General features: G+C 39.0%; 1 protein-coding gene across 1 annotated transcript; it reads right to left on the bottom strand.

The window, feature by feature from the left end:
- Positions 1 to 5,911: 5,911 nt before the first annotated feature.
- On the bottom strand, positions 5,912 to 25,966 carry NSUN2 (NOP2/Sun RNA methyltransferase 2). Its single transcript, XM_038129210.1, has 19 exons — positions 25,757 to 25,966; positions 25,515 to 25,672; positions 25,234 to 25,338; positions 25,019 to 25,124; positions 24,336 to 24,407; positions 21,710 to 21,794; positions 20,723 to 20,915; positions 20,255 to 20,329; positions 19,064 to 19,194; positions 15,960 to 16,033; positions 12,833 to 12,963; positions 12,161 to 12,257; positions 10,858 to 11,033; positions 10,331 to 10,423; positions 9,811 to 9,946; positions 8,496 to 8,576; positions 8,137 to 8,275; positions 7,135 to 7,174; positions 5,912 to 6,476 (listed from the first exon to the last, which is right to left on the bottom strand). The coding sequence occupies exons 1-19, from the start codon at positions 25,844 to 25,846 to the stop codon at positions 6,071 to 6,073; spliced, it is 2,388 nt and encodes a 795-aa protein (XP_037985138.1). The 5' UTR covers positions 25,847 to 25,966; the 3' UTR covers positions 5,912 to 6,070.
- Between the last annotated feature and the right edge of the window lie 53 nt (positions 25,967 to 26,019).

Raw genomic sequence — 26,019 nt, 5'->3', positions numbered from 1 at the left:
AGAATTTCAGGACAACAAGATACCATTCTCTGCAGTTTGTTCTTACCTTGATGAATGGCCCAAACAAAATGCTGATAAATATATTCAAGAAAAAAGGATCAGCAGATGATTTCAAACTGAGTTACCTATTATCTCTTTTGAACCTGCATTCTCTATATAGTAATTAATGCATCTAAAATGATGACCTAGCCCTTTAACAATAGGAGGCTGTTCATGCACATAGTATCAATGAACGTTCTTCCTTTTAGGGACCAGAGGAAGGACAAGATAAAGAGTAATGAAATAAGTAACACAAAACCAAATTAGACAGCTTCACAAATTAGACAAGCCTGATAAACATCATCAAAGAATACCTAGAGAAGTAGCTTTCACTGACTCAGAAGACTTAGCAGTCATCTGAAAAACTGAGTATGGGAGATTAGAAAAGAGTAGATGTCTTTAAAAGGCTGAGAGAGGCTGGGAAGTAATGGAACAATCAGCTTAACTTCAAGGCTGTCAATCTGCCACCTTCCACAAGCTCTACAGTATTTTCACCAATAAAAAATATAAACCCAGATAACCTAAGCTGATTTTGCAGCAATGAATTTAAGCACCACCATAAAATATATTACAAAGGTGTAAAAGAAAAATAGTTCTAAAGGAAGATCATTTCGGATCAGCTAAGTGCACTTGTCTCTCTATATTCAGATTCAAAGTTAGGAGATTTTAAGTTAGAGGGAAATGCAGTTTTCTACAGGGTAAAATGGCTTTAAAAGTAATTTTTTACAAATGACACAGACAATTTTAATATTTCAGGTTGTTTCAAACTCCTTCTTCACTGCCCTGAATTATCAGCTGAAAATATGGACACACAGTTGGACAGTGTACCGGACTAACAGCTGGCCAGGGAGACATCCAGACCTACAACGGCAAGAAATCCTGGTAACACAATGTACAGGATAGCACCTTGCTACATAACAAGTTAGTTGGTGAATTTGAAGCCTGAGAAGCCATAGAGGAGTTTAAGGGCTGGTTCTCAAGACCCTCTTCGGTAGGTTGATGAGCCCTGGAAAAGATCTGGGGGGAAACTGTCAAAAGTTTTGTTGTGCTCCTAAGGACCCTTTTTTCCCTCCAGTAAATTTCCAGACAACAGACATTCTATGAGAGTATTTTGTGGATGCATATTTAATTACTCAAATATTGGAAAGAAAATACTATAGTGTCTTTGGGCTTGTCCATCCTTCTCATCAGCATTTTGAAAAATTCCTTTCCTGTGACCTAGCCATAATGAAACAACCAGCTTAGGATCCTTCAGAGCGACTAAGGACCTGCAGACTCCCAAAAAACTATTCTGAGTGGGATACAATTCAGTCAGCAGCTACTGGTTTAGCTCCAGCTTCAAAGAAATGCAGAAGGACCTTACAAGACCAAGGCAACTGAGCGACAAAACAGCAAAAAAATCTCAATGCAGACAAAAGGGATTTATGTAGGGAAAAATAATGCTATCAGCACATGTAAAAAACCCCAGGTTATCACTCAGAACATAATAATGAGGCTATGACAAGCAATTCCAGTGAAAACTCAGCTTGACATTTAGTAGCATGAAGAATCACCAAACAGTGTACTGGAGGACAGAAGAGTGAGCACATGCTTCTGCAAACACCACATCCTAAGCACCATGTGCAGTTATTCCCCTTGAAAAAAGACATAAAAATTGAGAGAAGTTCAGAAACATTTGATAAAGATGACAAAAGATCTGGAATAGTCTCCATAGAGGGAATAAACAAGTTAGCTAGGACCCTTCAGCTTGGAAAAAAAAGATGACTGATAAGAGATATGACAGAAGACAATAAAATCACAAGTGTCCTGAAAAAACTACTCAGCAATCAGTTCCTTGTTGTGGCTTGCAATGCAAAAAGTGGGGATCGTTGAACAAAATTATTAGATGCTAAAATAATTCTTCACACAACAGGAGGTAGGATTTTGGGGCTCCCTGCTACAGGATATCATGAGAGCTAAAAGTCCACACAGTCTCAGGGAGCAAATTTATGGAGGAGAAATTCATAAAGGACCATTACAGACATAATCTCTGGTTCAAGAAATTCTTAGAGGCTGGAAGAATATTCTGGGCAAGGATCATTGTATATTTACCCCATTCTTACATAAACTGTAAGAATTGTTTTGGCCACCAGTCATATTGGTTTTCCCTTTGAGAACAGGCAAAAGTCTGTTAATAACACACCTGAAAGCATTTGAACAACATGAAAGAAAAACAAGGGAGAAGTCTGTAATTTTAAGGGATTACAAGAAGAAAATGGGGAGAGGCAAAGCATCAGAAATACAAGGAGGTATTCAGGCGAGGCAGGAGTGTACAGGCATGTTCTCGAGTGATAGTTTGCAGTTACCCAACCTGCCAAAGCCACGCATGGATAAATCATTTAAAGAAAACATTTGGCTACCTGGGCAAGCACCTGTGTATCCAACAGCTCGCTTAAATGTTGAATAGAAATACTGCGTGCCGAAGGACTTCACACAAGCAGCCCCACCCTAGAGAAAACCAGGTTTCAGTCAAAAAACACCACCGCTCGGGTGCGTTTAAGAAACGCAGAGCAACGAATGAAATGACAATTAAACGCAACCGTGTACGCGGTACAAGGATGAGTCACAGGTGCGGCAGATCCCCCTGGAGGGAGGCAGCTGCGGGCAGGCTGCGTGCGGCGGGCGCGGTGGATGCTGCGGGCGCGGTGGATGCTGCGGGCGCTGCGGTGCCCTGGCGCGGCCCGGGCTGCCCGCGGGACCGCACGTGCGGAGCGGCCGCGCCGCGCCCCAGCTGCAGAGCGCAGCAAAGGCGTCGGGACATGCGCTGGGAATAACAGAGCGGCTGTTGTGCCCGCCTCGCTCTGCTGGGGGTTGTTTACAAGGCTTGTCCTGGGCACGGCCAGCGTGCCGAGTTCAGCGCCGGCAGCGGTGCAGCGTGAGCGCGCCACCGATTGTTTTCCGGGATGGAGTTTTCCCACTGGAAGAAAGAAATGCGCTGGTTTTCCTTCGCCGTAGCTTCAAAAAAGGGTTGTCGTTACGCGAGTTAAATAGCTTTCTTTTACTGTTTTATCTAAATTCGAAATTCATGGGAAGGATTTTTTGAAGGGGTCTGTATACTTTGACTTTTGATAGGATTCAGACCTTTAAGGAAAAGGAATAAATCACTTCAGTTGCACTGGGCCATGGTGTATTAAATTTTCGACAAACTAAAAGAAGAAAATTCTGAAAAATGTCCGAAAGTAACAAATTACTAACACCAGGTAAATGTTGAAGAAAAGCATCTCATATGGTGAGTTCCCTTTGTTCTCTCCTTAGCTTTCTAGGCTTTTCAGTCAGCAGATTTTATTAAGGATCCAGCAGTTATAACTGAGGACTTTTCTGAGCAGCACAGCAGACTATTCATTTAGATGGATGGTATTTTTTCTGTTTTCCCCTCTATCACATATAAAACCCCCTGCCATCAGTGCATGCATCTACAGTCCTGTGTTTCTAAAAACCAGCAATGCTAACTAGAGAAATTTCACAAAATTTAATAGGGACTACTTACGAGCACAGACTTCATAATTTGTGTTCAAGTTTAATGTGTTTAATGTGATTGCTTATCACTTCTCTTTTGTCTTCCTTTCAAATTATTTGCAGCAACCATCCGGGCAAACAGAACACACCCATTTCATCGGGCTCCCAGCCTGGGAAACTGGGACAGTGCTTTCAGCCACTACCTACACAATTTTGTGCATCTTCCTTTCTGGCTATCAAGGCAAGATCAAATTGGACAGAGCAATTGGTGTAAGGAAAAGCGCAGTATAAAAAAAATACAATAAATCTGCAGTCTCTGGATTTGCATGGAGATACAGAAACTGCTGAACAGCATAAGAAAGTAAGACCCCTAATTTCTTAGCTTTCTCCCACTTGCACTTGACAGCAAAAAAATACATCTCCAAAAAGCGAAGGGCAAAGCAAAAAAAAAAAAAAAAAATCATAGATAACACAGGAAAATGGGACTACAGAGACCATTTAAAATTATGGGCTCTCACTCCATTACAAATCTAAGTTATACCCAATTTCAGTCAGTTTATGATACAAGAACCTACTTTTCTTTAGCTCCCAGATAAAAGCTTCCTACTCTCATTTTAGTCTGCCAGTCATAAGCTCATTCAAAAAAACCTAACCAGGACAGTTCATTTTCTATAGTTTGCTTTCTGCTGGATTGTCTATATCAACAAGTATTCTTCTCAGCTTAACCTGTCAAACTTGTATGCTTAGCAGAGCCACTGACTGAAAAGAAGCTGAAGCTGCTGCTCAAGAATATCAGTAGATACTGTAACAGCAGACATAATTCAAAACAAATTTTCAGTTATTCACATAGGTTTTAACATTTGACATTTTTATAATTTATGGAGATCATCAAAACATAAAGATTAGATGGATTCAAATCATCCTCAGGGCTGAGTACTGCAGACTACAATGACAACTTGTAAGTGACACTGGTCTGTCCACCCTTCTTCCATTTCAAATGCCCAATACGCCAGAATAAATGCAAAGATATGAAGACAAGAAGTTTCAAGTAGCAAAATCTTTTTCCTCATATACTTTAAGAATTAAAAAATATAGTTTGCACACATCTCTGTTCAAAAGAATGGAGACTGTTCTTTTTCTTATGCTGTTCTTCACCTAAGGAGCTGCCAGAACAGAAGCTGTCCCATCACAGCTCTCTACTCAAAGAACAAACTCAAACCTTAGCAAAATACAAGGGCAAGAACTGATTTTTTATTAACCTATTTTATGGACTCTCAAGAGGAAAATGAGTCCTGTCAATGGTTCCTCACTGCAAGAAACTAATATCTCATCAGAGGACATGGCATTATTTCACTTTTATGTCAGTCCCTCAAGAATTCTCCCTTTGATGAAGTAGTTCAAGGGCAGACATCAAAAAGTCTGTTGTAGCAAGGAACAGCAAATGGATCCAAGCCACATAAGACTTCATCAATAAAAATACACATGGTAAAATTCCGCTTGACAAGCATAACAAATATTTGCATCACTGTGGTCCTAGAGGAGGACAGTACCTTGTACTGCTGGTCACTTTCCTTTCAGATCAACTTAACAGAAGTACAGAGTACTGCTGAAACTAAGCCACAAAGGACAGAATTTATATTCCAAATCTCTGAGGTAGCCAACTTTTTTAAAAGTCAGATTAAATAAATTACCCTTCTAGACCTAAAAACCCTTTTAAACATCTACTATACAACAACATATATACCACCATGCTTTTTCTTTTAAACTATTATTTCAGCTATAAACAAGTTATCTTACAAAGATTAGAGATGACTCCCACTAGAACTGACAGAGGAACAGAGGACCACAGCAGATTTGAGTGATGGTCACAGACTCTTCCCAGGCACATTTCAAGACAGGAGTCTGAGGCACACTCAGCACACCTGAAGATCTAGCTAACAATATTTACTAGCTGGGTCTGTCAAGCAATTAATCACTCTGAAGAACCTCAGACATCAGTCTCTGATAAAGTGCATTCTGTTTTTCCCCCAGGATGCTGGACATGGTTTTCTTCTGAATAACCATGCTCCAGGTTAGCAGTCAGATATCCTGTATGTGCCCTTGTATGGATACACAAATACCAGATCGGGTGGTAGGTGGGGTAAGCAATCATAGGAGAAAAAACGTTTTTGGAATCTATGTGCTTTGAATGGAACCCCAGGTTTTTCTTCTGAAGGAATTTTTGACCAGTTACACACATGCAGTGCATTTGTGCATACCACTGTTCCATTAAAAATACAGACTTGAGATTTTGCTGGTGCCTGGTCTGTTGCCAGCAACAGACACACAAAGCCACCAATAAAAAGGAATTTAAAACTGTGAAAAGAAGACACACTTGAAGAGAAATCTCTTTATAGCTTTCATTTAAAATATAAAATAGGTGAAACTTTAAAAGAAGAACATTCCATTCTGACCAAATTTTAAAATACAGTTTCATGCTAAAAGCAAAAGTCTGGATGTGAGCCTCATGGAAGCTGCCAAGCAATACAGAAGAAACCTAATCTTTCACATTACTCGCATCCGTGCCTTTGCCTTCCTGGCTTACATGAGTGTTGGAATTTTTACTAGATTGATCTAAATCCTCAATTTTATTTTCTATTTCCATAGCACTGCTTTTGACAGGACTCTGGGAAGACTCTTCACCTATTTCTGCTTCCATTTTTGTGACTAAATCATGCTCTTTATCTTCCACATCCATTCTTTCCTCTGTTTGCACCAGTCTGTGTTGAGCTTCTTCCTCAGTTTTGTCTTCCAGTTCCTCCTCTTTCCTCTTTGCTTTAAACACTTCAACTCCCATCATCCTCAGGTAATGAAGTCTCTCATTCTTGGGCACAAAGGCACGCAGTGATGTCTTCCCTTGCCAACCACACAGCACTATTGGACACTGAAGATCATGAGGTTTTCTACAAACAAGCAGTTAAGTTCAGTCAATTATGAGAAAGTTTATTTTCAAAACTTCATTTCATAGCCATACACCAATTCAGTTCTAACACTGAATGCATTTTGTAACTATTCACAGAAGATGAAACTGCATTGTTCTTAACTTCAACACCTACACAGACACCTGCTTGTCTACAAGCAAGCAAGCAAGCCAAAAACCCAGAAACTCAATGCTATCAAGTTTTTGCAACAAGCAAAATAATTTTCTGGTTCTGGGTTGAAAACTAATACAAGGAACAGCAAAATGAAAGTTTACATTTAGAAAATTCTCAAGAGTTTTGTCCACAAAAGTTACTTTGTCCACAAAAAGGAACAATAAAAAGTAACTTTTTCCATTCCAAATGCTGGACTTTGCAAGGAAACAAACAAATAAATCACATGCAGTGATCTGTTGATCTCTGGCACAACTACCAGCTCTTCTTTATGAAGCTAAATTGTATGCTTGTTTTAAGAATTCACAGACAAGACAGCTTCTTTTCCTGTCTTATTCTCTGTATCCTATATGGCTTTACAGTTTCCCTCACTGCATCTGTATGCTTCTACTTCTGTTTTTGCTGAGTGAAAACAAATTCTTGTCCACGTCTTAGAAGTGCATAAATGGAAAGCAACACATCTACTTACTCAGGGTCTGGGTCATACTTCAGAACTATACTTCCCATTGCTACAGGAAGGGGGAACAAAAACAAAAGAGATGTGTTACTTCGTACAATGATACAATGAGTGCAATCTGAAAATATTCAAGAAAACAGGTTGTTAGACAAACAGAGAGCATGACATGGTTAGCAGTTATCCACATCAGTACACTGAACTGTAGACAATACCAGATTTTATTCCCTTTTTTTTTCCAAACCAAAGTATTTGCATAGTCACAGACATGATTGCCAACATTGGCTCCTCCAGAATCCCAAACAAACAAATTAAAATACAAAATCCACACAGTGGATTAACTCACTCAGTGAATCTAGCTTTTAAGAAACTTTTAATTAACTAAAATGAATGTAAGAGTATGCTAGACCAAACTTCAGAACATTTTTATCCCCATTTTGTCCCATCAAATACAGAAGTACAAGGATCAGCAATGAACTGGAAATAAAACAATAACAAAAGGCTGAAAACCAGTTTTCATATCTTTAAGCATCCAGCGTAGAGGAAATTAAAAGCTTAATATGAGTAGACATCACTCCCCATGTTTAAGAAAATGAAATCTGAGTAACTCTATTTGATACATAAGGTCATGACAAGCAATTGCAGATGACAAACAGTTTGAACTGGAGCATTAACAAGCAGAAAAACCAGAAGTGCATATAAAATCTTTGTTCATCAGATATTTTAAATGCTGCCTCACAGCACTACTTTGCAGAAGTCATAAGTTTGGTGACTCTGCTGTTCTCTAAATTAGAGCTCAAAAACCTTAGAGGCTGCAATCAGAAAGGACTACAGTTTCTAGCAGCACACTGGCTTTCAGTAATGTTTGCTTACCTAACAAGTATATTTAAGATAATTTTAGTCCAAATTTTTAGCAAACACAGTTTATGCTACAGGATTTTATTTTTTCAGATTTTCAGATTTTCTTCTGTGCAAAGAAGAAAAATAATTTTGTGACAGCAAAATTAGCAGGCTTACCCATATCTTTGACTTTCTTCTGTGTTTCACTGCTAAATTTACTTAAGAATGGATTTTCCTGGGTTAGCAGAATTTTGACATCTTCTATGCAGACATTTATAATCCTTGCATGAATGAATGGGTACAGAGTATAAATGCCCTGTTTTAATAGATAAAGACAATTATTTCAAAATTTAACCATTGATTTCTGAAGGAAAAATGTTAAAACCAGTATGTGCTTTACCTAATACCAGAAAAAAAAAATTAAACCATACTGAAAATGTAAATTACCATTCATCTGACAAAGTTAATGCCAGATGTCTTATAGGCTCTTGAGGAAACCAAAGTATCTCTTTGAGAACACAGTGCAATGTGATTACCTCTTGTGCTAATCTGAATGCACATCCAAACTGTTCACCATCACTGTTGCGAGACCAGACTTTTATCCCTGTGTTGATAACCTGCAAACAGCAAAGCCAGTAAACATCAGTAGGGAGCATAAATTCTAAATTACCACTCTGAACTTGTTTTTTCCTCAACTCTTCAACTAGAAGTTTATTTGCACTGAATACTGAATTAATGTGAAAATTCCACTTCAAGGGGAAAAAAATCTTCATTCAAGGGAAAAAGGAACTCCTGCTATAAAAATGTGGTGCTCCCTCAACATAAAATGCCTTTTAATCTTTTCCACATTGAAAACTGAAGAGTTTGAGGAAGTGGCAGTTTTAAAAAGCGGGCAAGAAACTACTAATATCTAATTTTAATTTTAGTTTGAGTAAGAATTTTCTGTGTGATTCTGGGAAAGTCAATCAAGGACAGGATTTCAAAAATGAACAAGTGATTACAATTTGGACACTATCTATCCTTTGTGGTACTCAAAGCCTCACCACCTAATATAATGCACCAGTTTCTTAAAATTTTGTCAATTATGTAGCCATTTCCTCCATAGGGGATAAAAGAATAATTGTCCATCTCAGAGATCTGTTGCAAAGATGTACTGAATATCCTCAAAAATTTTCAAGATTTGACTGGACAAGGCCCCAGAATGTATCTGATCTAGCTTTGAAGTGAGCTCTGTTTGATGTAGGAAGGAAGCTGGACTACATAATCTCATTCCAACCTAAATTACACAATGACTTTTGAGACAAATCTTTAGCATTTGCAACACATTTCCCACAGGAATAATAATAAAAAAAAATCCCTCTAATTCACAAAAAACTCACCACTATCACTCAGCTTAATGAACTTTCAAAATGTTTAATTGTTAAAATTACTTTGAAACAATGTCCCTCTGTAACACAGCCAGCAATAATTCAGCTGAACTTATTGTTTTGGTTAGCTTTCAAAGCTCTTAATACTTTTATAATTAAGGGGGTGATAAATACAATATTGTCAATGTAAACTTGTAAAGTTACCTGAAGACTACATAAAAATGCTGGCACAGACACAACAGTTATATATTCCCTGTCTCTACTTTTAAGTTCTCTTTCATCCACCAAAAAAGTACTGATTTACACCTCAGAGACTGTTATTTACCTCTCAGAGTCAACTTTTCATCTCTAACACAGGAGGGACAGAGAGGAAAACATTAATCTAGTCTTAAAAAAAATACAGCCTGTCAGAGGGCTAATCCTCTATGTAAACAGTACACTTGGCAAGTTCAAGGAGATATACACTGATGCTTATGAACCATACCTTCATCTTCTCACTGTTGTTCAGAAGCACATTCCTTAGCTCCTTAGAAACCATGTACAGCTGCCTCTTTTTTCCTTCTTGAGTTCGAGTCAGTAAATTCATCTTGGGAAATGATGAGTCCAATGCATAAAACTTCCTGTGGCCATAATACTTGTTTTGATTAACTGAGCAATAAAATCACATACTCAAAATGCACGGTTTAGCCCATTTCCTCCAGCTATCTCTGCAAACACTTAGCACTTTGGCTTCAGAACACAAAGATTAGACTTTCTAAGCTGCATGACATCAGAAAAGACAAGCTGTTATAGACACTGAGACACACTGGAAAATTTCCAGTGCAAACTCTAGTTGGCTATTTTCATTTAAGTGTTGAGGAGAGGGGGCCCTGGTGCAAAGTCAGGCAAAAGCTGTTACGCAAGACCAATGAGACCCATCCTTTGTAATGAACCAAACTTGAACTACTAACATCCCTGAACTAATAGGAATCTTACTGCCAAAACAGACACATCTTTTTTCTTACTGGATAGGAAGGAACAATGGATCATCTTCAGGGAGAAACACAAAGGGGTCTTCTTTAAAACCAAACAACTTCATTTTTTTAGATGGTGGTGGTCTAAAAAGGAAATAACATTGCATTGTCAATTTCACTAAAATTTCACTTGCTTTAAAATCAGTATATTCATCAGTTCATTTAGTCAACACTTGGCTTATTGTAACACAGTATGCCAAAGAGAATATCAGCATTTTCTTGTGCTTCACTAACACTACACACAATTTAACTTGTTAAAATAAAGAAGTGAAGCAGTGCTTGGAAACAGAGTTCACAAAAACAAGTAAACAGAGAGATTTCTGATGGAATGATTGTGAAGGCAATACAGGTTATTTTCCAAACTTGCTGAATGAAACAGACAAGACAGAAAACATGGACATGCAAGACAAATGAATGAATGAATGAATTTTTTGTTTGACTTCTAAATACAAAAGAACTTCAGAATACTCAGCAATTGTGGAACTGTCACAGGACAAACACTTAGACGTGGTCCTTACCCGCATACTCCTTCCTTTTTACTCTGCTCAGTGTCCAAATTCTGCAATTCTTGCATTTTCTTAGACTCTTCATTTTCAGCAAGTGTTGATTCTTCAATAATACAGTCAGAACCATTACCTGAATTAGCTGCTGTCACTTCAGTATCTCCTGTTCTTTGTGGTAATTTCTGATGAACCTATTTCAAATTACAGTATTTTCAAAAAAAGCAAAAGTAGTATCCAACTTGTAACAGAAGGCACCTACGTTCTCTCTTCGTATGTGCTTAATTCCTGTCAATTTGTATGCAAGTGTTTAAACAGATCCATTCAGGGAGTTAATCTGATTACTAGATCAAGATACCACTATAAATTGCATTTACCTCCAGTACTGATCTGGATAGTTTCATACCAACTGTCCAAGAAGCTATTTTTGTACCATCTACAAAATCATGTTCAAGCCCTCTGAGAATATTATTTTAAAACAGGATCTGCTGTTTCCCTCCCAACACTCAAAGTGACATATGCATCCTGCTGCTGCACACCTTCTGTAAGAGTGCTATGATGTTTTAATTTAGAACATCATAAACCCTTTGGAGGGTGCTTACTTCTGAATAAATGCTGCTTCCCTATTGCCACATACACTTCACCCATAACTGGATCTAATGAAGCAAATCAAATAAACACCTAAAAGGGATTCACAAAAGAAGTTCTCACAGACATGACAATCTAAGAGATCAAATAAATCACATCAACTTAAAACCTTGTTGACAGGATTTTAAAGACAATTGACAACAAATGGATTAAAGTCAGATGGCTGAAGCTGCTGCTCCAAACAGTTTTACATCCACTCCCTGTGCTGCTGATCTGCTAATCTGCTAGTGAATCACTCCTGAGCAACCAGCCACAGAGTGAGATAAACTGACAGCAGAATTAGCTTACAACACAGCAGAAAAAAAGCCTTTTAGCAGGGGACCACACACAGCTGAAGGAAGTGACAGCTTTAGCTATCCGATATAATCTGCTTCTGTAATTCTTTCAAAGCCTTAATTTTAGGGTCAAGATTTAGCTTGTTATTTTACTACCATTTCAAAATCCCCTTTCTTTTCATTTTTTTTTTTCTATTTTAGAAGTTTTCATGGTTTTTTCTTAAGTACTTCTTCAGTACTTCATGGATTTAGGAATTCATTTTTAGTTGATACACTGAACTATAACTGAAGAGCAGATACAGAACAGTTACAGTATGTCTTCTGTTATGTGCAAACTCAAAAAAAAATCCTGAAACATTATTAGTAATTTACATTTTAGATAATTTAAAGGAAGTTACCTTAGGCTGACGTTTATTCCATGGCATTGGGGACTTTTTTATTAAGACAGCCACAAAGAAGCCACCTGTGTTCTGGTGATGTGGCAATATCCTAAGACTAGAAAGAAAAGAAAAAAAATGTTGCAGCACATTCATAGCTGAATTCCTAATCACAAAACACTAGAAGGCCCACATTCATACTTACTTTCAGAATAAGGTAAGTATTCCTAGTAGGATTGTGCAGATTTAATTTATCAAACTAGAAACAGAATCTAAATAGAGCATTCTGGCAAAATTACTTGCATCAATGCAACACATTCACTCACTGTTCACACTTAAGCTTTAATGACTCATTTCTAAACAATATTTTTAGAATAGCTGTGGAAAGCCTTTAAAGGCAAGTAAGTCACACAGTCAATATGTTAGTTTTACATACTTTTCCAGTAATTTTGACTGTTTATCTCTATTGGATGCAAAGAATTTGACGTTTTCATGTGAGCACTTATTCCTCTTATGCAACTTGCAGTAATTTCTCCTGATCCACTGGAGTTAAAATATTGTGCACTGCCATTACATATGAAGCAATCAAAATATACTGAAACCTATGCATTCCTAATCTGACCTAATTATAATTTACCCACAACCATACATGTTACATCAAATCCTCCTAAGATTTACTCTGGGAAAACTTACCAGCGCTCCAGATTCATTGCCTTTAGCTTCTCTTCATCTTTCACTGGAAACATAGTAGGACGTATTTGTGTTTGTCTATTTGAAGGCACATCTTTCCACTCTTCAAACCACTGTCCATCTTTCAGCATCACCTTCAAAGGGGTAAATATAAATTCAGTGAAGAATATAGGTCATCATTTTACAAGTTTTAATTAAAATACTTGCAAACCAAGGTTCAGACACCAAATAAAGAAGTTATTTTCTGGTATAGAAAATTAAGTCCTTTAAAGTGTATTGTTTCTTTGTGCATTGTATGTGTGTGCTTCAGAGTAGGAGATTCTTGCCAGCTGCAGCTCTTTGCTCCACTTCATATGCATCAAAAAAAAAAAAAAAAAGCATACAAACTGCAGATTGGTTCTGAATCAACTATAAAGATCTCTGTTAACCTGCTAAAACATGTGAAACAAATCCAGTGGAAGGACAATGAGCAATCAGATTTAACATACACTCCTCCTTTTGCCCATGAGACTGGCTGTGAAACATTTTGTTATAGGCAGCTTCCAAGCAGTATACAAGGGAAAAGAGCTACTGCAGTCTAGTAAAGATCAGAAGTGAAGAATCCCAATTTCATTACGTAAGAAATATGCAAGAGTGCCACACAACAGCTCAGTTGGCAGAAAGCTGCATGACACGGGCATATACAAGTCACTGACACAGATGCATTTGTGGAGAGTTGCTGAGGAAACATGTCGCCATGAATTTTCTAGCACCTGTACCTCTACTTAGAACTCAAAACTTATCTACAGATCCGCTCTAAGACACTGTGTAGACATAATATCACCTCAGTCCGGCTAAGGGTCAAAGATTTTGATGGACTCTTAAGATATAAGCAGAAAGTTAGAGCAACAGCTCTTACAGCAAGGCATTCTGAATGCTCTTCAAGCAAGGATGTTACAGTGAAAAACTAAGCCAGGGAAAATTTGACTTCAGAGCTCTAGATGTCTGGTTTTGTACTGGATGCTAAAGCTCTAAGAAGGGTCCCAAATGGGGATGTACAGGGTACATGCATAAAATTAATACAATGCATAAAATTAATCACTGAAATGAAGGCCCATTTTTGTTGTTAAGGAGACAAAGTAAAGCAGTTGCAGTGATGGCAACTTCAGGACTGGCAAATATGGTGAAGCAGTTTCATGCATCTCACTGTGATTGTCTTGAAAGTTTAATCAACTGCTCTAGTGGAAACTGAAATGTAACATTTATCTAGACTACAATTTCACCGAGAACTTTGGAATGCAGATTTCAGCATCATGATGTCTGGCACTTCTCAGACACTGATCAGACTGCACCTTGTGCCTTTCTACGTTTCCTGAAATAGAAATTACTGTACTTTCAGAATTGGTATTTCAAGTCAAAATATGCTACATTTCATAGCGCTAGATGGAGACAAGACAGACTGTACTTCTGAACCACTCTTCTTTGGAAGTCACGACTCAAGCATAAGAAAAACCAACAAGAGGACTGATAAATAACCGAAGCCTAACAAAAACTATTTTGGTTTTACCAGAAAAACTGCCTATCAGTTCTGTGCTGTTCAGTTTTGGGTTACCAGCGTAACTGGTAAGTTGGTGTGTCTGGTAGAATGACAAAGCACCAAAGAACACTCTGAACTCTTCTCTATTGCACATTTTACTGACCACCTGTTAGAGCAGAAGGAAGAGTAAAAGTGTTGCAGGAACAGATGACCAAATCTGGAGTTAAAAAGATGTCTTCCTTCAAGCCCAAAATAATTCACTGGAGTTCACTCATCATCTGGCTTAAGGAGGGAGTACTGAATGCTATTTCCAAGCACGCAAGCGTCCCTTGAACAAAACCTTATTTCTGATTTTGCTGTTTCCAGAGATCTACAGTCAACTGATGTTCAGGAATATTCAATGCAATCAGTCACAGAGCTCCTAAAAAACAAATGCTGCACCAGGGAACAAAAGACTACACCAATTAAAAACGGCACTGAAATAAGTAAATACATCCATAGTGACATGCCAGCCAGTGAGGCATGAAAATATACAGTAGCAGCAAATCAGGTTTGAAGAAAGTCTGGCAAACTTTCAACACATTTTATCAGACTAGTTTTTGAAATCTGTTAGGGAGATTTATATCTCAACTGCAAATAGAGAAATAGATGCTACAGGGAATAGAATACACCCTTAGTGATCGTTATATAAATATATATATGTAGTGCCTTTATGGGGTACCAAAAAAAGGTAAAATTAAGATCACAGAGCCACAGTTATGCATTACATATATTCTTCAAGTACAAATATACAGTGTAAACTTTAGGAACTGTAAGAAGAAAGAAATCAATTAGTTTCTAAGCTGCATTTCCAGTGGCAGAACATATATAAATCTTTATTCCCTGCATCTTGTTCATTAGCCTGTACACAGGCATAAACCTACCTGGCATTGCAATAGACTAGTGAGATGGTAAGACAGAAGACCCCATGGCATTGCAAAGGCACACAGTCATAACTAAAATTTAATCAGTATCTTTCCCCACTACCAGGATGGCCTTTTACTTTTCTTGACTATACTCTTGGCAGGAAGCTGAAGCAGCTTTGGGTTTTCTGCCCCTCCCTATTAGTTTGTTTCCAGAACTGAAATCATTTAAGGCCTGGAACAAAATACAGGATGCTATTAGTATTCTAGGATTAGTCCCATCACTGCAGGCTTTACAGCTTATTTGCAGAAACAGTTTCACAGCTTTTACTTCCAAATGAAATAAAATGGACCAGCTGAAGCACTGCAGAATCTAACATTCACAGACCCTGAAGACAGAGATGGATGGCTAACATTAAAAGTGGCTGAACTTATGTTGCCATCTACAGGCCAGATACACACAACAGAATAGGGAATTGTATCAAGAAAGTATAGGAGACAGAGGAAAGAAACCTAGAGGTAAGGGGAGAGCAGATGAGGAGAAAAGAACCTACTCTCGCAAAGACTTTCAGATTACCTCTCCCCCCTAAACATCAAATCACTGCCATTAATGCAGCTCAACTTAATTTTGTGAAATGTTACACTTCAGAATTTCCCTAATTTAACACTCTACCACAGACTAAGAACTTCACAAAAGTATCAGGTTAAGTACCTTCCATTTGGTAATTCCTGGCATCCTCTTCAAACCTGGTAACTCAGAAGAGACATCAGCAAGTTCTAAGGCACCTGAAATCCCAAGAACAAATGTTTTGAAAACAGAATTTAAGAGTTATGTTGCCAATTGACTTTTATAAAAATAGTTTTCCTTAAAGTTTTAAGCCGTTTTACGAATAGTACTTTTTAAAACTTTCAAGAAATAAAATACTATACAACTTCTACCACTTACATTAACAAAGAAGGTGAGAAGAACTGTTAATAATAACTACATAAGATACAACCATAAATTACCCAAAATATAATCGTTAGATATTTTTGTAGCAGCTGCAGAGAAATACTCTACAGCCTGTATCATTAAACCTCAGTGTTCCAAGCAATGGAATCACTGAAGTTCTTATTCTCATTTACTCAGTATTTGGATTTACTAACTGATTAAGTATTTTTCAGGGAATAACTTTTGGTATAACTAAGCCTTCTGAAATGCCTACAATATTCTAACTTCAAGGACTTACAATCTCAATATATTCCAGTGAGAGAGGAAAGAGAATTTGTTATTTTTAAAATGGAAAGGAAAATTCCAAACTGTTTAACACTAACATGACAAAAGACTGTGTGACTAAAATATGTCAAATTACTACAAGAAACATCAACAGGGTATAGCTTAATTTACTGAACAAAATCTTCAAGCTGCCCAAAGTCCAGAAGGAATTATAAAAAATGTACTGCTTAAATAGGTGATCTCACTAGAAAATAATAACTTTTAACACTGCTTTTCTGTGACTCTAAATACTTAAGTTATTTAACAGTCAGGTAGGTTTTTCCTCATGTTGTACACAATTTATCAACCTGTTCTACATGACTACAACCCTTTACTCTTACAGTGACAGCTTACTCAAGTCTTTTAAATAAATGAAAAGGAGATACATGAATTCATAGAAAAAAATCAAAAATGACATCTCAAATGTGATTACACTTGATGCTTTGCATCCATCCTTTGAATACTCCTGCCTCCCTACAGCACGACTTCAGTTGATGTCTCAAGACTACATCAGACTTATCAGGCACTGAAGAGTCTGTTAGAAGTGCTAGTTTCCAATAGTTGCTGCATGGTACAAAAAGGCCTTCTCCCTACTCCCTCATGCCTAAGGGGAAAGCAATCTCAGCTCCTTCACTTGTTTGCTTCAGAGAGGTAGCACTGCTAGAACTACCAACAAACCTTCTGGACTGAGCTGAACTAATTCTTGAGGTACAATGCCCCCTGTAGACCACTGCACTGCCTCTTTACTACTACCTTCTTAAGCTATACCTGTGTTCAAGTTCCAAGGGAAACATTCACTTGCTGGGACACACATCACAGTCTCCAAGTATGCCTCAAAATACCTCCACTGGGCAGAGACTAGATCTGAACATCATAGCCAGTCCTTCCTTCAAAGTACTGAATTTCCCCCAGGTGCTGCAATTGCTGGCCTCCACATCCTACTGCTTTTGTGTTCCTATCCCAACTAGATCTTAATGCTTTCCAATCCTGTCACTGTTAAAATCAATGATGGCTTACCATGGCCTTCAATAAGCCAAGCATACTGTAATTTACTGGAAACATGTCAATAATTACCAAAAAAACTACTTCTAAATACAAATGTCCTTTCACAGAATAAGGGAAGGGACCCACCAAGATCATCAGGTCCAACTCTGTCCCAGTGCAGGACACCCCAAGAAACCTGCAGGACACCCCGTGTCTGAGAACATTGCCCAAATGCTTTTTGAAGTCTGTCAGACTGGTGCTGTGACAGCTCCTCTGGGGAGCCTCTTTCAGTGCCCAGCCACCCTCTGGGTGAAAAACCTTTGCCTGATATCTAATGTAAACCTCCCCTGACACAACTTCAGGCCATTCCCATTGGTCCTGACACTGGTCACCTGCCCTTCCTCTTCCCTTCACGAGGAAGTTTCAGACTGCAATGAGGTCTCCCCTCCGTCTCCTCCAGGCTCAACAGAATAAGTTACCTCAGCCACTCATCATCAGGCCTTTCCTGTAGACCCTTTATCATCTTTGTTGCCCTCCTTTGCATACTCTCTAATAGTTTAATAACTTTCTTATATTGAAGTGATCAAAGCTGCACACAGGACATAAGACGAAGCTGCTCCGGTGCACAGAAGAGTGGGAGTAGACAATTCCTAATTAACCTGCAAGCACTTTAGCTACAGTGCTGTTTCTAAGACAATGAAATTTTATGCATAATTTGGAGTCAGAATAGCTACTGGCACAAAGCAAACATTACACAAAACAAGCTACCAACTTCCAGAGTAAGTGCAGCTCCAGGAGCAATAGAGCTGCTTCTGCTCTGTAAAAGGCTCAACTTCAAAAAGTCTGTGGAACTTTTCATGCCAAATCCAATTAGATGTTTCCAAATTTCAGGTTATTGATTCAGAAAAAAACAGTATACACCAGCTACTAAATGGGCTACTGAGCCCTACTATCACAAAGTGATGCAGTACAGCTTCCCAGCTCATTTCAGTTTTTCCACCTCTTGTAACCTCAGCCTTCACATTCAAGCCAAAAATGCAAAAAAACCCTGTGGGTGTAAACACATTAAAAATCCAAGTATGTCAAAATGTGGGGCAAAGGATGCTAAAGGTTTCAGTGACTCCCACCTACTGGTGTAAAATTACTTCACTCTAACTGCTTAACTACTCCCCAGGCTTTTTACTCCTATAGTGCACAGCAGCAATGTTCCACACTGAGTTTTCCAAAGGAATTAAAGATGTCAGACATGGATTCCAACCAGTGAAAGCAGTTAGCGGGAGCCAGATAACAGAGACTGAATGGCACTGATCTGTAAAAGTGTCTTCTGTATCATTAACACAACTCTTCGGGTTTTATATTTGCAGCTGATTCACTCCCATTTAAGAAGACTGCTCACAGCAACATTAATGAAATCCTATTGGTATTGGTAAAAAAGATTTCCATAGTTGTGCAAACTAGCAGCACATTACCCACACTAAGATTATCATGAGTACCATCATAGACACAGCCTTTTTTGGGTTGAGGGAAAAAAAAATAAAAGAGAGAGTTCCCCGCTCTGTTCAAGCTTCCACTCTCACCTTGACTCTTTTCCAGCAGAGATGCGATCACAGCTTCATTTTCGATGGGATTCAAGGAACACGTGGAATACACCATTCTCCCGCCTTCTGCCAGCTGTTCAACACCACGGGTTGCAATTCTCAACTGCAATCTTAACAGAACACTCTTAGTCTAGCCAGCTATCATTCAGGAACCCACAAAAAGCTTTACTGCAGACACACAACTCTCCATGGACTAAGCCAGCACTGGGGAGTTCTACAGCTGTCAGCAGTACACAAATTATAGTCAGTGTTGAAATAAGTCAGCTTAGTGCAGACACACTCTCAGTGACACCTATTACATTAAAGCAACAATTAGGTCAAACATTAACACTAACGCAGCGTAACTTTGAACATGACACTCTCTATTTTGTTCTTTCTAGAACCCAATCAGTTTTATAATGAAGTACTCCAGAAAAATAATGCCCAAAAATATGACTCTTCTCAGAAATCCAGTTAAAATGAGGAGTCATCTGACTATTACAAATATTATGTACAACATAGCTTAACTAGCAGTGGCCTTCTGAGAAAGGTATCACTGAGCTGGACCATGAATTTAGACCCTACCTGCATACTTCCAACTAAAATGAGACCTGCAATATTGAATGACTTGCCAAGAAGTAACCAATGGCATCCCCAGCTTGTTAAAAATACACAGTGAAATGTTCTGAGTTTCTTATCTTTTCAATTACTATACTTTACCATGTGCCTGCACTAGGCCAAGTACTTATTCGCCATCAGTTTACATATATCCATCTCAGGTACTGAAACCATTTGTATATGATCTCTAGAATCCTAAAGGCTTTAAAATATCACTAATAAGTTTTACAACTTACTGTATTTTCCAGCAGTATTTTACCTGCCTAAATGCTAAGAATCCCAACCAAGTGATTTGTTCCATTTTATTAGCCATCCTGTCTAAATTAATCCAATAAATAATTCTGTGACAGATATTTATAAAAATACAAGCAATTTAGATTCACATGCTTCCCTCCTCACATCTGAAACCCTACACTTCCTCTCAATAGCACTCAACTCTTGATGTGAGAGGAAAATGACTCTTTTTAGTCTCTGCTTTGTCATATATTAACATGTGAATGCATGCAGATGTTAAAGATATAGTAAAAGGAGAGAAAAATGAAAGAAATGCAGATGTGCAATAAGCATTTTTACCCATGGAGCTGCAAACTGTTTTGTGTTGTCCACTTCTTCCACACATCAATGTTCTTCCTCATGGTTCCATCTCCGCTGCAACAGAGGTCAAACAGATTTGTATTATTTGTGTGTAAGACTCTTTTCATATCAAAGTCATATACAGCAGCACAATAATAGCAGTCCCTCTTCCTTGTAAGTAGTTCTCCTACACTGTTCTGTTTTCTTCTGTTTTGTTTCCTCACTGCCTTTGTATTTCAGTGTCCTGAACATAAGGTGAAAATTTGAAGCACTTCAACTGATCAAATTTAAGGACTACTTGGAATGAAAAAATTCACCTCGATTCTGTATCCCCACACTTTAAAGGCATTCTGAACTATAAATGCTAACTCACTAACCTACTCAAAAGGCACAATTCAGTAACATAAAAAATTCAGCACTGAACTTAAAGCAGTAAAATCCATGTATTCAAGTTTACATGCAAGGTACCTGCAGGGGACATCACATAAAATCCTGTCATAGAAGAGGATCTCTTTTCTTCCATCAACATCTATTTGAAGGTTAGGAATGCTGGAGGCATCATGATTTACCACCATGATGCATGGACTGTTTAATCTCTTAGCCTGATGAACCAGCAAATAGCAGCGCTTGTTGTCAACATCATTGGCAATTACAAAACCACCTGGGAACATAAAATAGTGGGAAAATGCTTTGCTATTCAACAGATAAATAATTTTACATAGCTTATTACCTATCTCTGAAAGTTCTGTAAACCTTCCACTAGAGATTTTTACTTAAAAGACTGCTCATGAATCAGGGAGCCCTTACTGAGCATAAAATAACTTAAAGCATATGGCAGGTTAACTTATGTGCTAGTCTCAAGAGTTTTAGCTCCCATCCTGTGGCAGTAAGACACAGCCAAGGGCCCTTCAACTTTTCAAAGGAAAACCTCTAAAACAGAAAAAAAACCTCACTGTCACAAAAGACAATCTCTACATCAGCAAATTTTCAGTACAATGCAGAAAGAATCCACACTTTCTCTACAACTTTGCAGTGTCAAGGGGCAGTATTTGCTGTGAGCATCTAACCAAAAATTAAGATTTTGAAGCTTACAAAAACAATAAATATCACAATTTCTTCAAGTCTAATCCAGCTTTAATCCAGTGTTTGCAGGATACCATGAAAGCACAGAGGCTCATGGGCTGCCATCTACTAAGTAAATCTGATTTATATACAGAAATTAAGATCTGATCACATGTACTGTAATCTGAACTGAAGAGATACATATAATTCATGTCTGTTTTTCAAGCAAAGGAAGCCCATGAAGTTTCAAACAGGTATCTTTAATCTTGTAACAGCCCCTTGGGGAATTCAGTATGTAGTCAAATGCAGTTACTCATCTGTGACATTAAAAACAATCTACTACAAGAAAAAGCAGAAATTCCAAGTCCCAAGTTTTTAGTTTTCCAGACTTACTGGGAAAAGGAACATTCATGTCTGCATGCAACATTTCAATGAGCTGTGCAGTCTTAGATCCAGGAGCAGCACACATATCTAGAATCTACAAATATAAGAAAATTTTAAAAATTCCTGCCTTGCACTTTTTCAGTACCTGAGAAATTTACTATGTTCTTGTTTAAATTAGGTATTTTTAAATATGTAGAATTATTATTGTTCTGAATATCAATTTGAAAAAAACAAAATACAATGCTGTTCTTTGTATGTTTTACCTTTAAAGGTTGAAAATGTGAAAAGGACTTTAGTTTGTAGGGAACAAAAACATCAGCTGAAATAAGATTTGAAACAGGAACCCAAATACCCAAATACAGATTTGGAGATATGATTCTTTTATCAGTTCACAAACAATTCCAACTGAAGTTATCTACAACTTTACATATATACACATAAACTGAAGACAAAGTTACATTCGAGAGCAAATAGTACTTTTCTTCAAACTATTAATAAATTAATCAGAGACAGCAGTATATACAGATTTTATAAAAATCAATTGTTGTCCCTCCTCACACATTTACATTTCAATGTTCTCCTGCTTCTTTATCTTGGAAGAAGCACTTAAGAAGTGTTTGAACTGCCCTGAGGCAGCTGAACATAACAGCAGAGACACCAACATCTAAATTCTAGTGTACTTCTCCCTCTGAATTAATCACTAACTCGGCTTGTGATGGAGTCACTTTCACAGCAAAACAACTGACATCTCACACAACTTAAGTTCTCTTAAGCAAGGAACTTTAGAGTCTTTCCTCTTGCCTAGTTACAGATTTTCAGAAACACATGCCTATCTCCTGGCCCTTTGGCTCCAGTAAAAATCAGCTGAGTTCATGCAACAGGATAAAGGATGGGAACGATCTGCTCAGATCCTCATGCGAGCCCCTGGCACGAACAAGACTAAACCAGGAGACAGCCCCCAGAGAAAAACAAAGAGAGCTCCAGGGAATGAGTGATAAGTGCTGCCATGCAGCAGCATCATGGAATACACCCTGCAAGACAGTATCAGATCTGCTTTTTAAATTAAGAGATGTGATGCTACTGTTTTCTCCTTGTGCAGATAATGCAAAAGATGATGAAGACTATAAAAGGCTAAACACACTCTAAAACTGTCCAGCTAACTGATGGTGGAGGAAAACTAAATGGGAAAAACAGATTAAAAATGAACACAGCGGTGAGAATGTTTGACAATCATTAATTTTACCCTTGCAGAAGATGGAATCAGCATTTTAGACGTGACATACAGAACATGCTGGTTAAGCAAAAGTAACCTGCAATTCTAGTCCTAACAAGCAGCTCCTAAACTAAGGCACTAAGGCCCATGAAAGTCAGGGCATGATTACATCATTAAACATTTGCTGTTTTGGCACAAGAGAGGATAAAGAATCTATTCTTAGTGTGATTTATGAATCTTTCATGCGTTTCTGGAAAATGCTGCAATACTTACCTAAATGAAACATTCGATGTAAAGCCTATATACTGCTAGCTCACCAAATACAATGTAAGGTGTGTGCAAAAAAAACTCCACAATTTCTGTTTTGCCTTAAGATGAATGTGTTCACCACCTGTTCAATTCCAGACAAAAACCAAAATACACCTGTGACACATCAGGACTGAGACCTTCTATTTCCTATTCACTTAAAAGAGATGAGAAGACCTTGCGTCACATGAAACAACCATAGCTGTCATACACTGGGTTGGGGTTAAAGTATGAGCAGATGAAAAGTTACATATACTAAGTAATGTTAATATAAAAACAACTGTGTACAAACTAGTCTTTAAAACACATGTTAGAAGTTTGATAAACATAAAATTTTAAGATACAGCATGAAAAATCAAGAAAGAAGAACACACCGTGGCTACTTGAGATAGCAAGGCAACTAGCTCATTAATTTAACAGATTGAGTAAGGCCACCTGACAGATTCAGTCTGCAAACAAGCACAGAGTATGAAAACATCAAAGTTAGAACAGAAAGTTTGCTACCAGATACCCTCATTCCTATGGCATGCCCTAAGAAAATACCATGGGCATTCCTTACACACTTCAGTTAAAGTTAGCATCCTATAGTGTTTATAGCCACCACCAACAGCATGTTTCAGCTCACCCAAAATATTTCATCTAACAGATTATTTATAGAGTAGAATTTTTCAGCTCCTTCAAAAGGCATAGAGGAGTGAAATCTACGACGTAGGGAATTTTATCACTTGCATCTTGAAAACTACATCTGTTCACAGTGTGATGGAGAGAGGGAGTTAAAAACAGGTACCTTACTTTAAAAGCAGGTTGTAACAAGAATACATAACTCAGATGCAGCTAAACACATTTACACTTTGAAATAAGACTATGCAACTGCCTAAAATCCAAGTGTTTTTTGCAGGGTATTACACACGGCAGAAAAAGGAGATGTTCCTCTGATAGTGTTTTTGTGATCTGAACATTAGTTGAGTGTTGCTGTTGATTGCAGAAAGCATAAAATGTAAAATGTACCAACCAAAACACAGCCGAGTATGAGCCCTGATACTGCTCCTGTGATTTGTAGCTCAATTAAGCTAATTTCAGGGAACAAACTTCAGCACAAATTATATTTAGACTTGCCTTATGATGAGGGCTAACATTAAGCAGCAGAGGTGGGATCATACTAACAGCCTCCTGGCGACTGATGTTTCCCTTGAAAGGAAAAAAGAAATTAAATTTGTTTTTATTCCATGAAAGAATGCATTTCTTTTGCAATAAAAGTTTTAAATTGCTATGTAACAAAATAAGAAAGCAGTCAGAAACACATTACTATAAACTTAGGATTAAATTCTGTTGGAATTTGACAAAAAAAAATCACAGCATTTCACCCAACTGTAATTTCTAATAATTGCGTATTTACTCCAATTGTATTAATATTGCGGGTTTCCACTCAAAAGAGAGGAAAAACTGGCTCCAGCAGAGTAACAGACATTCATCACTTAAGTGTTGTCCTGCCCATGCATGCACTTTTTACCAGATTTAAACATTTGGTTTCTAACAGCAACTGATTATTTTACAGGGACTCATTTTAACATCCCCAACAACAACAAAAAAAATGCAATTAGTTTAGGCAAATATTTGTGGCTGCAGTTATGCATCACAATCATTGGATGCATCACTGCCAACTGCACCACAAAATCCAGATTCTTCTGAGCTATTCAACTTCTGAGAGAAAAGATAGAGTCTCCATCTTCCGTAATGTATTTCAGTGAAGCATTGCTCAGGATATGCCAGAAAGAAGTCAAGATCTATCCAAAACTTACACATTCTGTCTCGCTAACCAGAAACTGGTGAAACTTTTCCAGTTGTGGGGACTTGCGTAAGATTTTTCTACTCAAGTTAGTGTGCCAGGCTAACTCTTCAGGATACCTGGTGGGAAAGAGAAGAGAAAAGTACAGAGGCAGAAAAAAGAGACCGATGAGCCAGGCTGGTTACCGGGAACATGCAGAACGCCTAATCTCCCCTCTAGACCACTCACCAGCTCAGCGACTGCGGCATCTCGACTTTTTGGCCATCCACCTCCAGGTCCTGCAGCTCTCGGAAGTACTTTTCCTTCAAGCAGTGGAGAATCTCTCTGGCGTGGCTGCATGCGAGAGACACCCGGAGGGACACCGGATGGAGAATCACAGAATCAGAGGATGGTTCGGGGTGGAAGGAGCCTTAAGGACGGCGTAGTTCCACCCCCCTGCCGTGGCTGGGACACCTCCCCCAGTGCCAGGCGGCTCTGGCAGCCGCTGTCCGGGAGCCCCCGGCCCGTACCTGCGGTAGCCGGTGATGCGCAGCGTGGCGGGCAGCGGTTCCCGCAGCGCCGCCATGAACGCGTCCCACTCTCCGGCGGGCACGATGCCCAGCTCCCGGTAGTACCGCTCGAACAGCTCGTTCTCCTTCACGATCTCGGGGTAGCCGCCGGCCCAGCCCTGAAGGAAAGCAGCGCCGCCGCCGTCAGCCCGGCGGCCCCGGCGCTCCCCGCCCCGCTTCACCTCCCCCGGCCCAGCTCTCACCGCCTGGTCCCCGCCGCCGCCGCCGCCGCTGCCCCGCTCCTGCCGCTGCTGCTGCTGCTGCCGCCGGCGGTCCCGCGCCCTGCGGCCCATGGCAGCCAGGCGGCGGCCGAGCCGCACCACCGACCCCGCCGTGAGGAAGAGCGGCCGCTCCCGCTTCGCTCCGCGACCGCGCGGCTGCCGCGTGCTCCCGGCGCGCAGGCGCGGACCCGCCTTCTCCCGGCGCTGCTTCCCGGCGGAACTTCCCGAGCGCCCGGCCCGGCCCG

Source organism: Motacilla alba, chromosome 2 (assembly GCF_015832195.1).
Source record: "Motacilla alba alba isolate MOTALB_02 chromosome 2, Motacilla_alba_V1.0_pri, whole genome shotgun sequence".
NCBI lineage: Eukaryota > Metazoa > Chordata > Aves > Passeriformes > Motacillidae > Motacilla > Motacilla alba.
The sequence above is the reverse complement of the archived record's forward strand: the minus strand, read 5'-3'. Positions and strand labels throughout refer to the sequence as shown.

Coding starts and splice junctions, on each gene's coding strand:
- NSUN2 (XM_038129210.1), bottom strand. CDS start 25,846: ATGGGCCGCAGGGCGCGGGACCGCCGGCGGCAGCAGCAGCAGCAGCGG. Junction 21,795..24,335: donor ATGTTAGCCCTCATCATAAG/GCAAGTCTAAAT, acceptor TTATATTTGTAG/ATTCTAGATATGTGTGCTGC. Junction 10,424..10,857: donor AAAAAGGAAGGAGTATGCGG/GTAAGGACCACG, acceptor TTTCCTTTTTAG/ACCACCACCATCTAAAAAAA.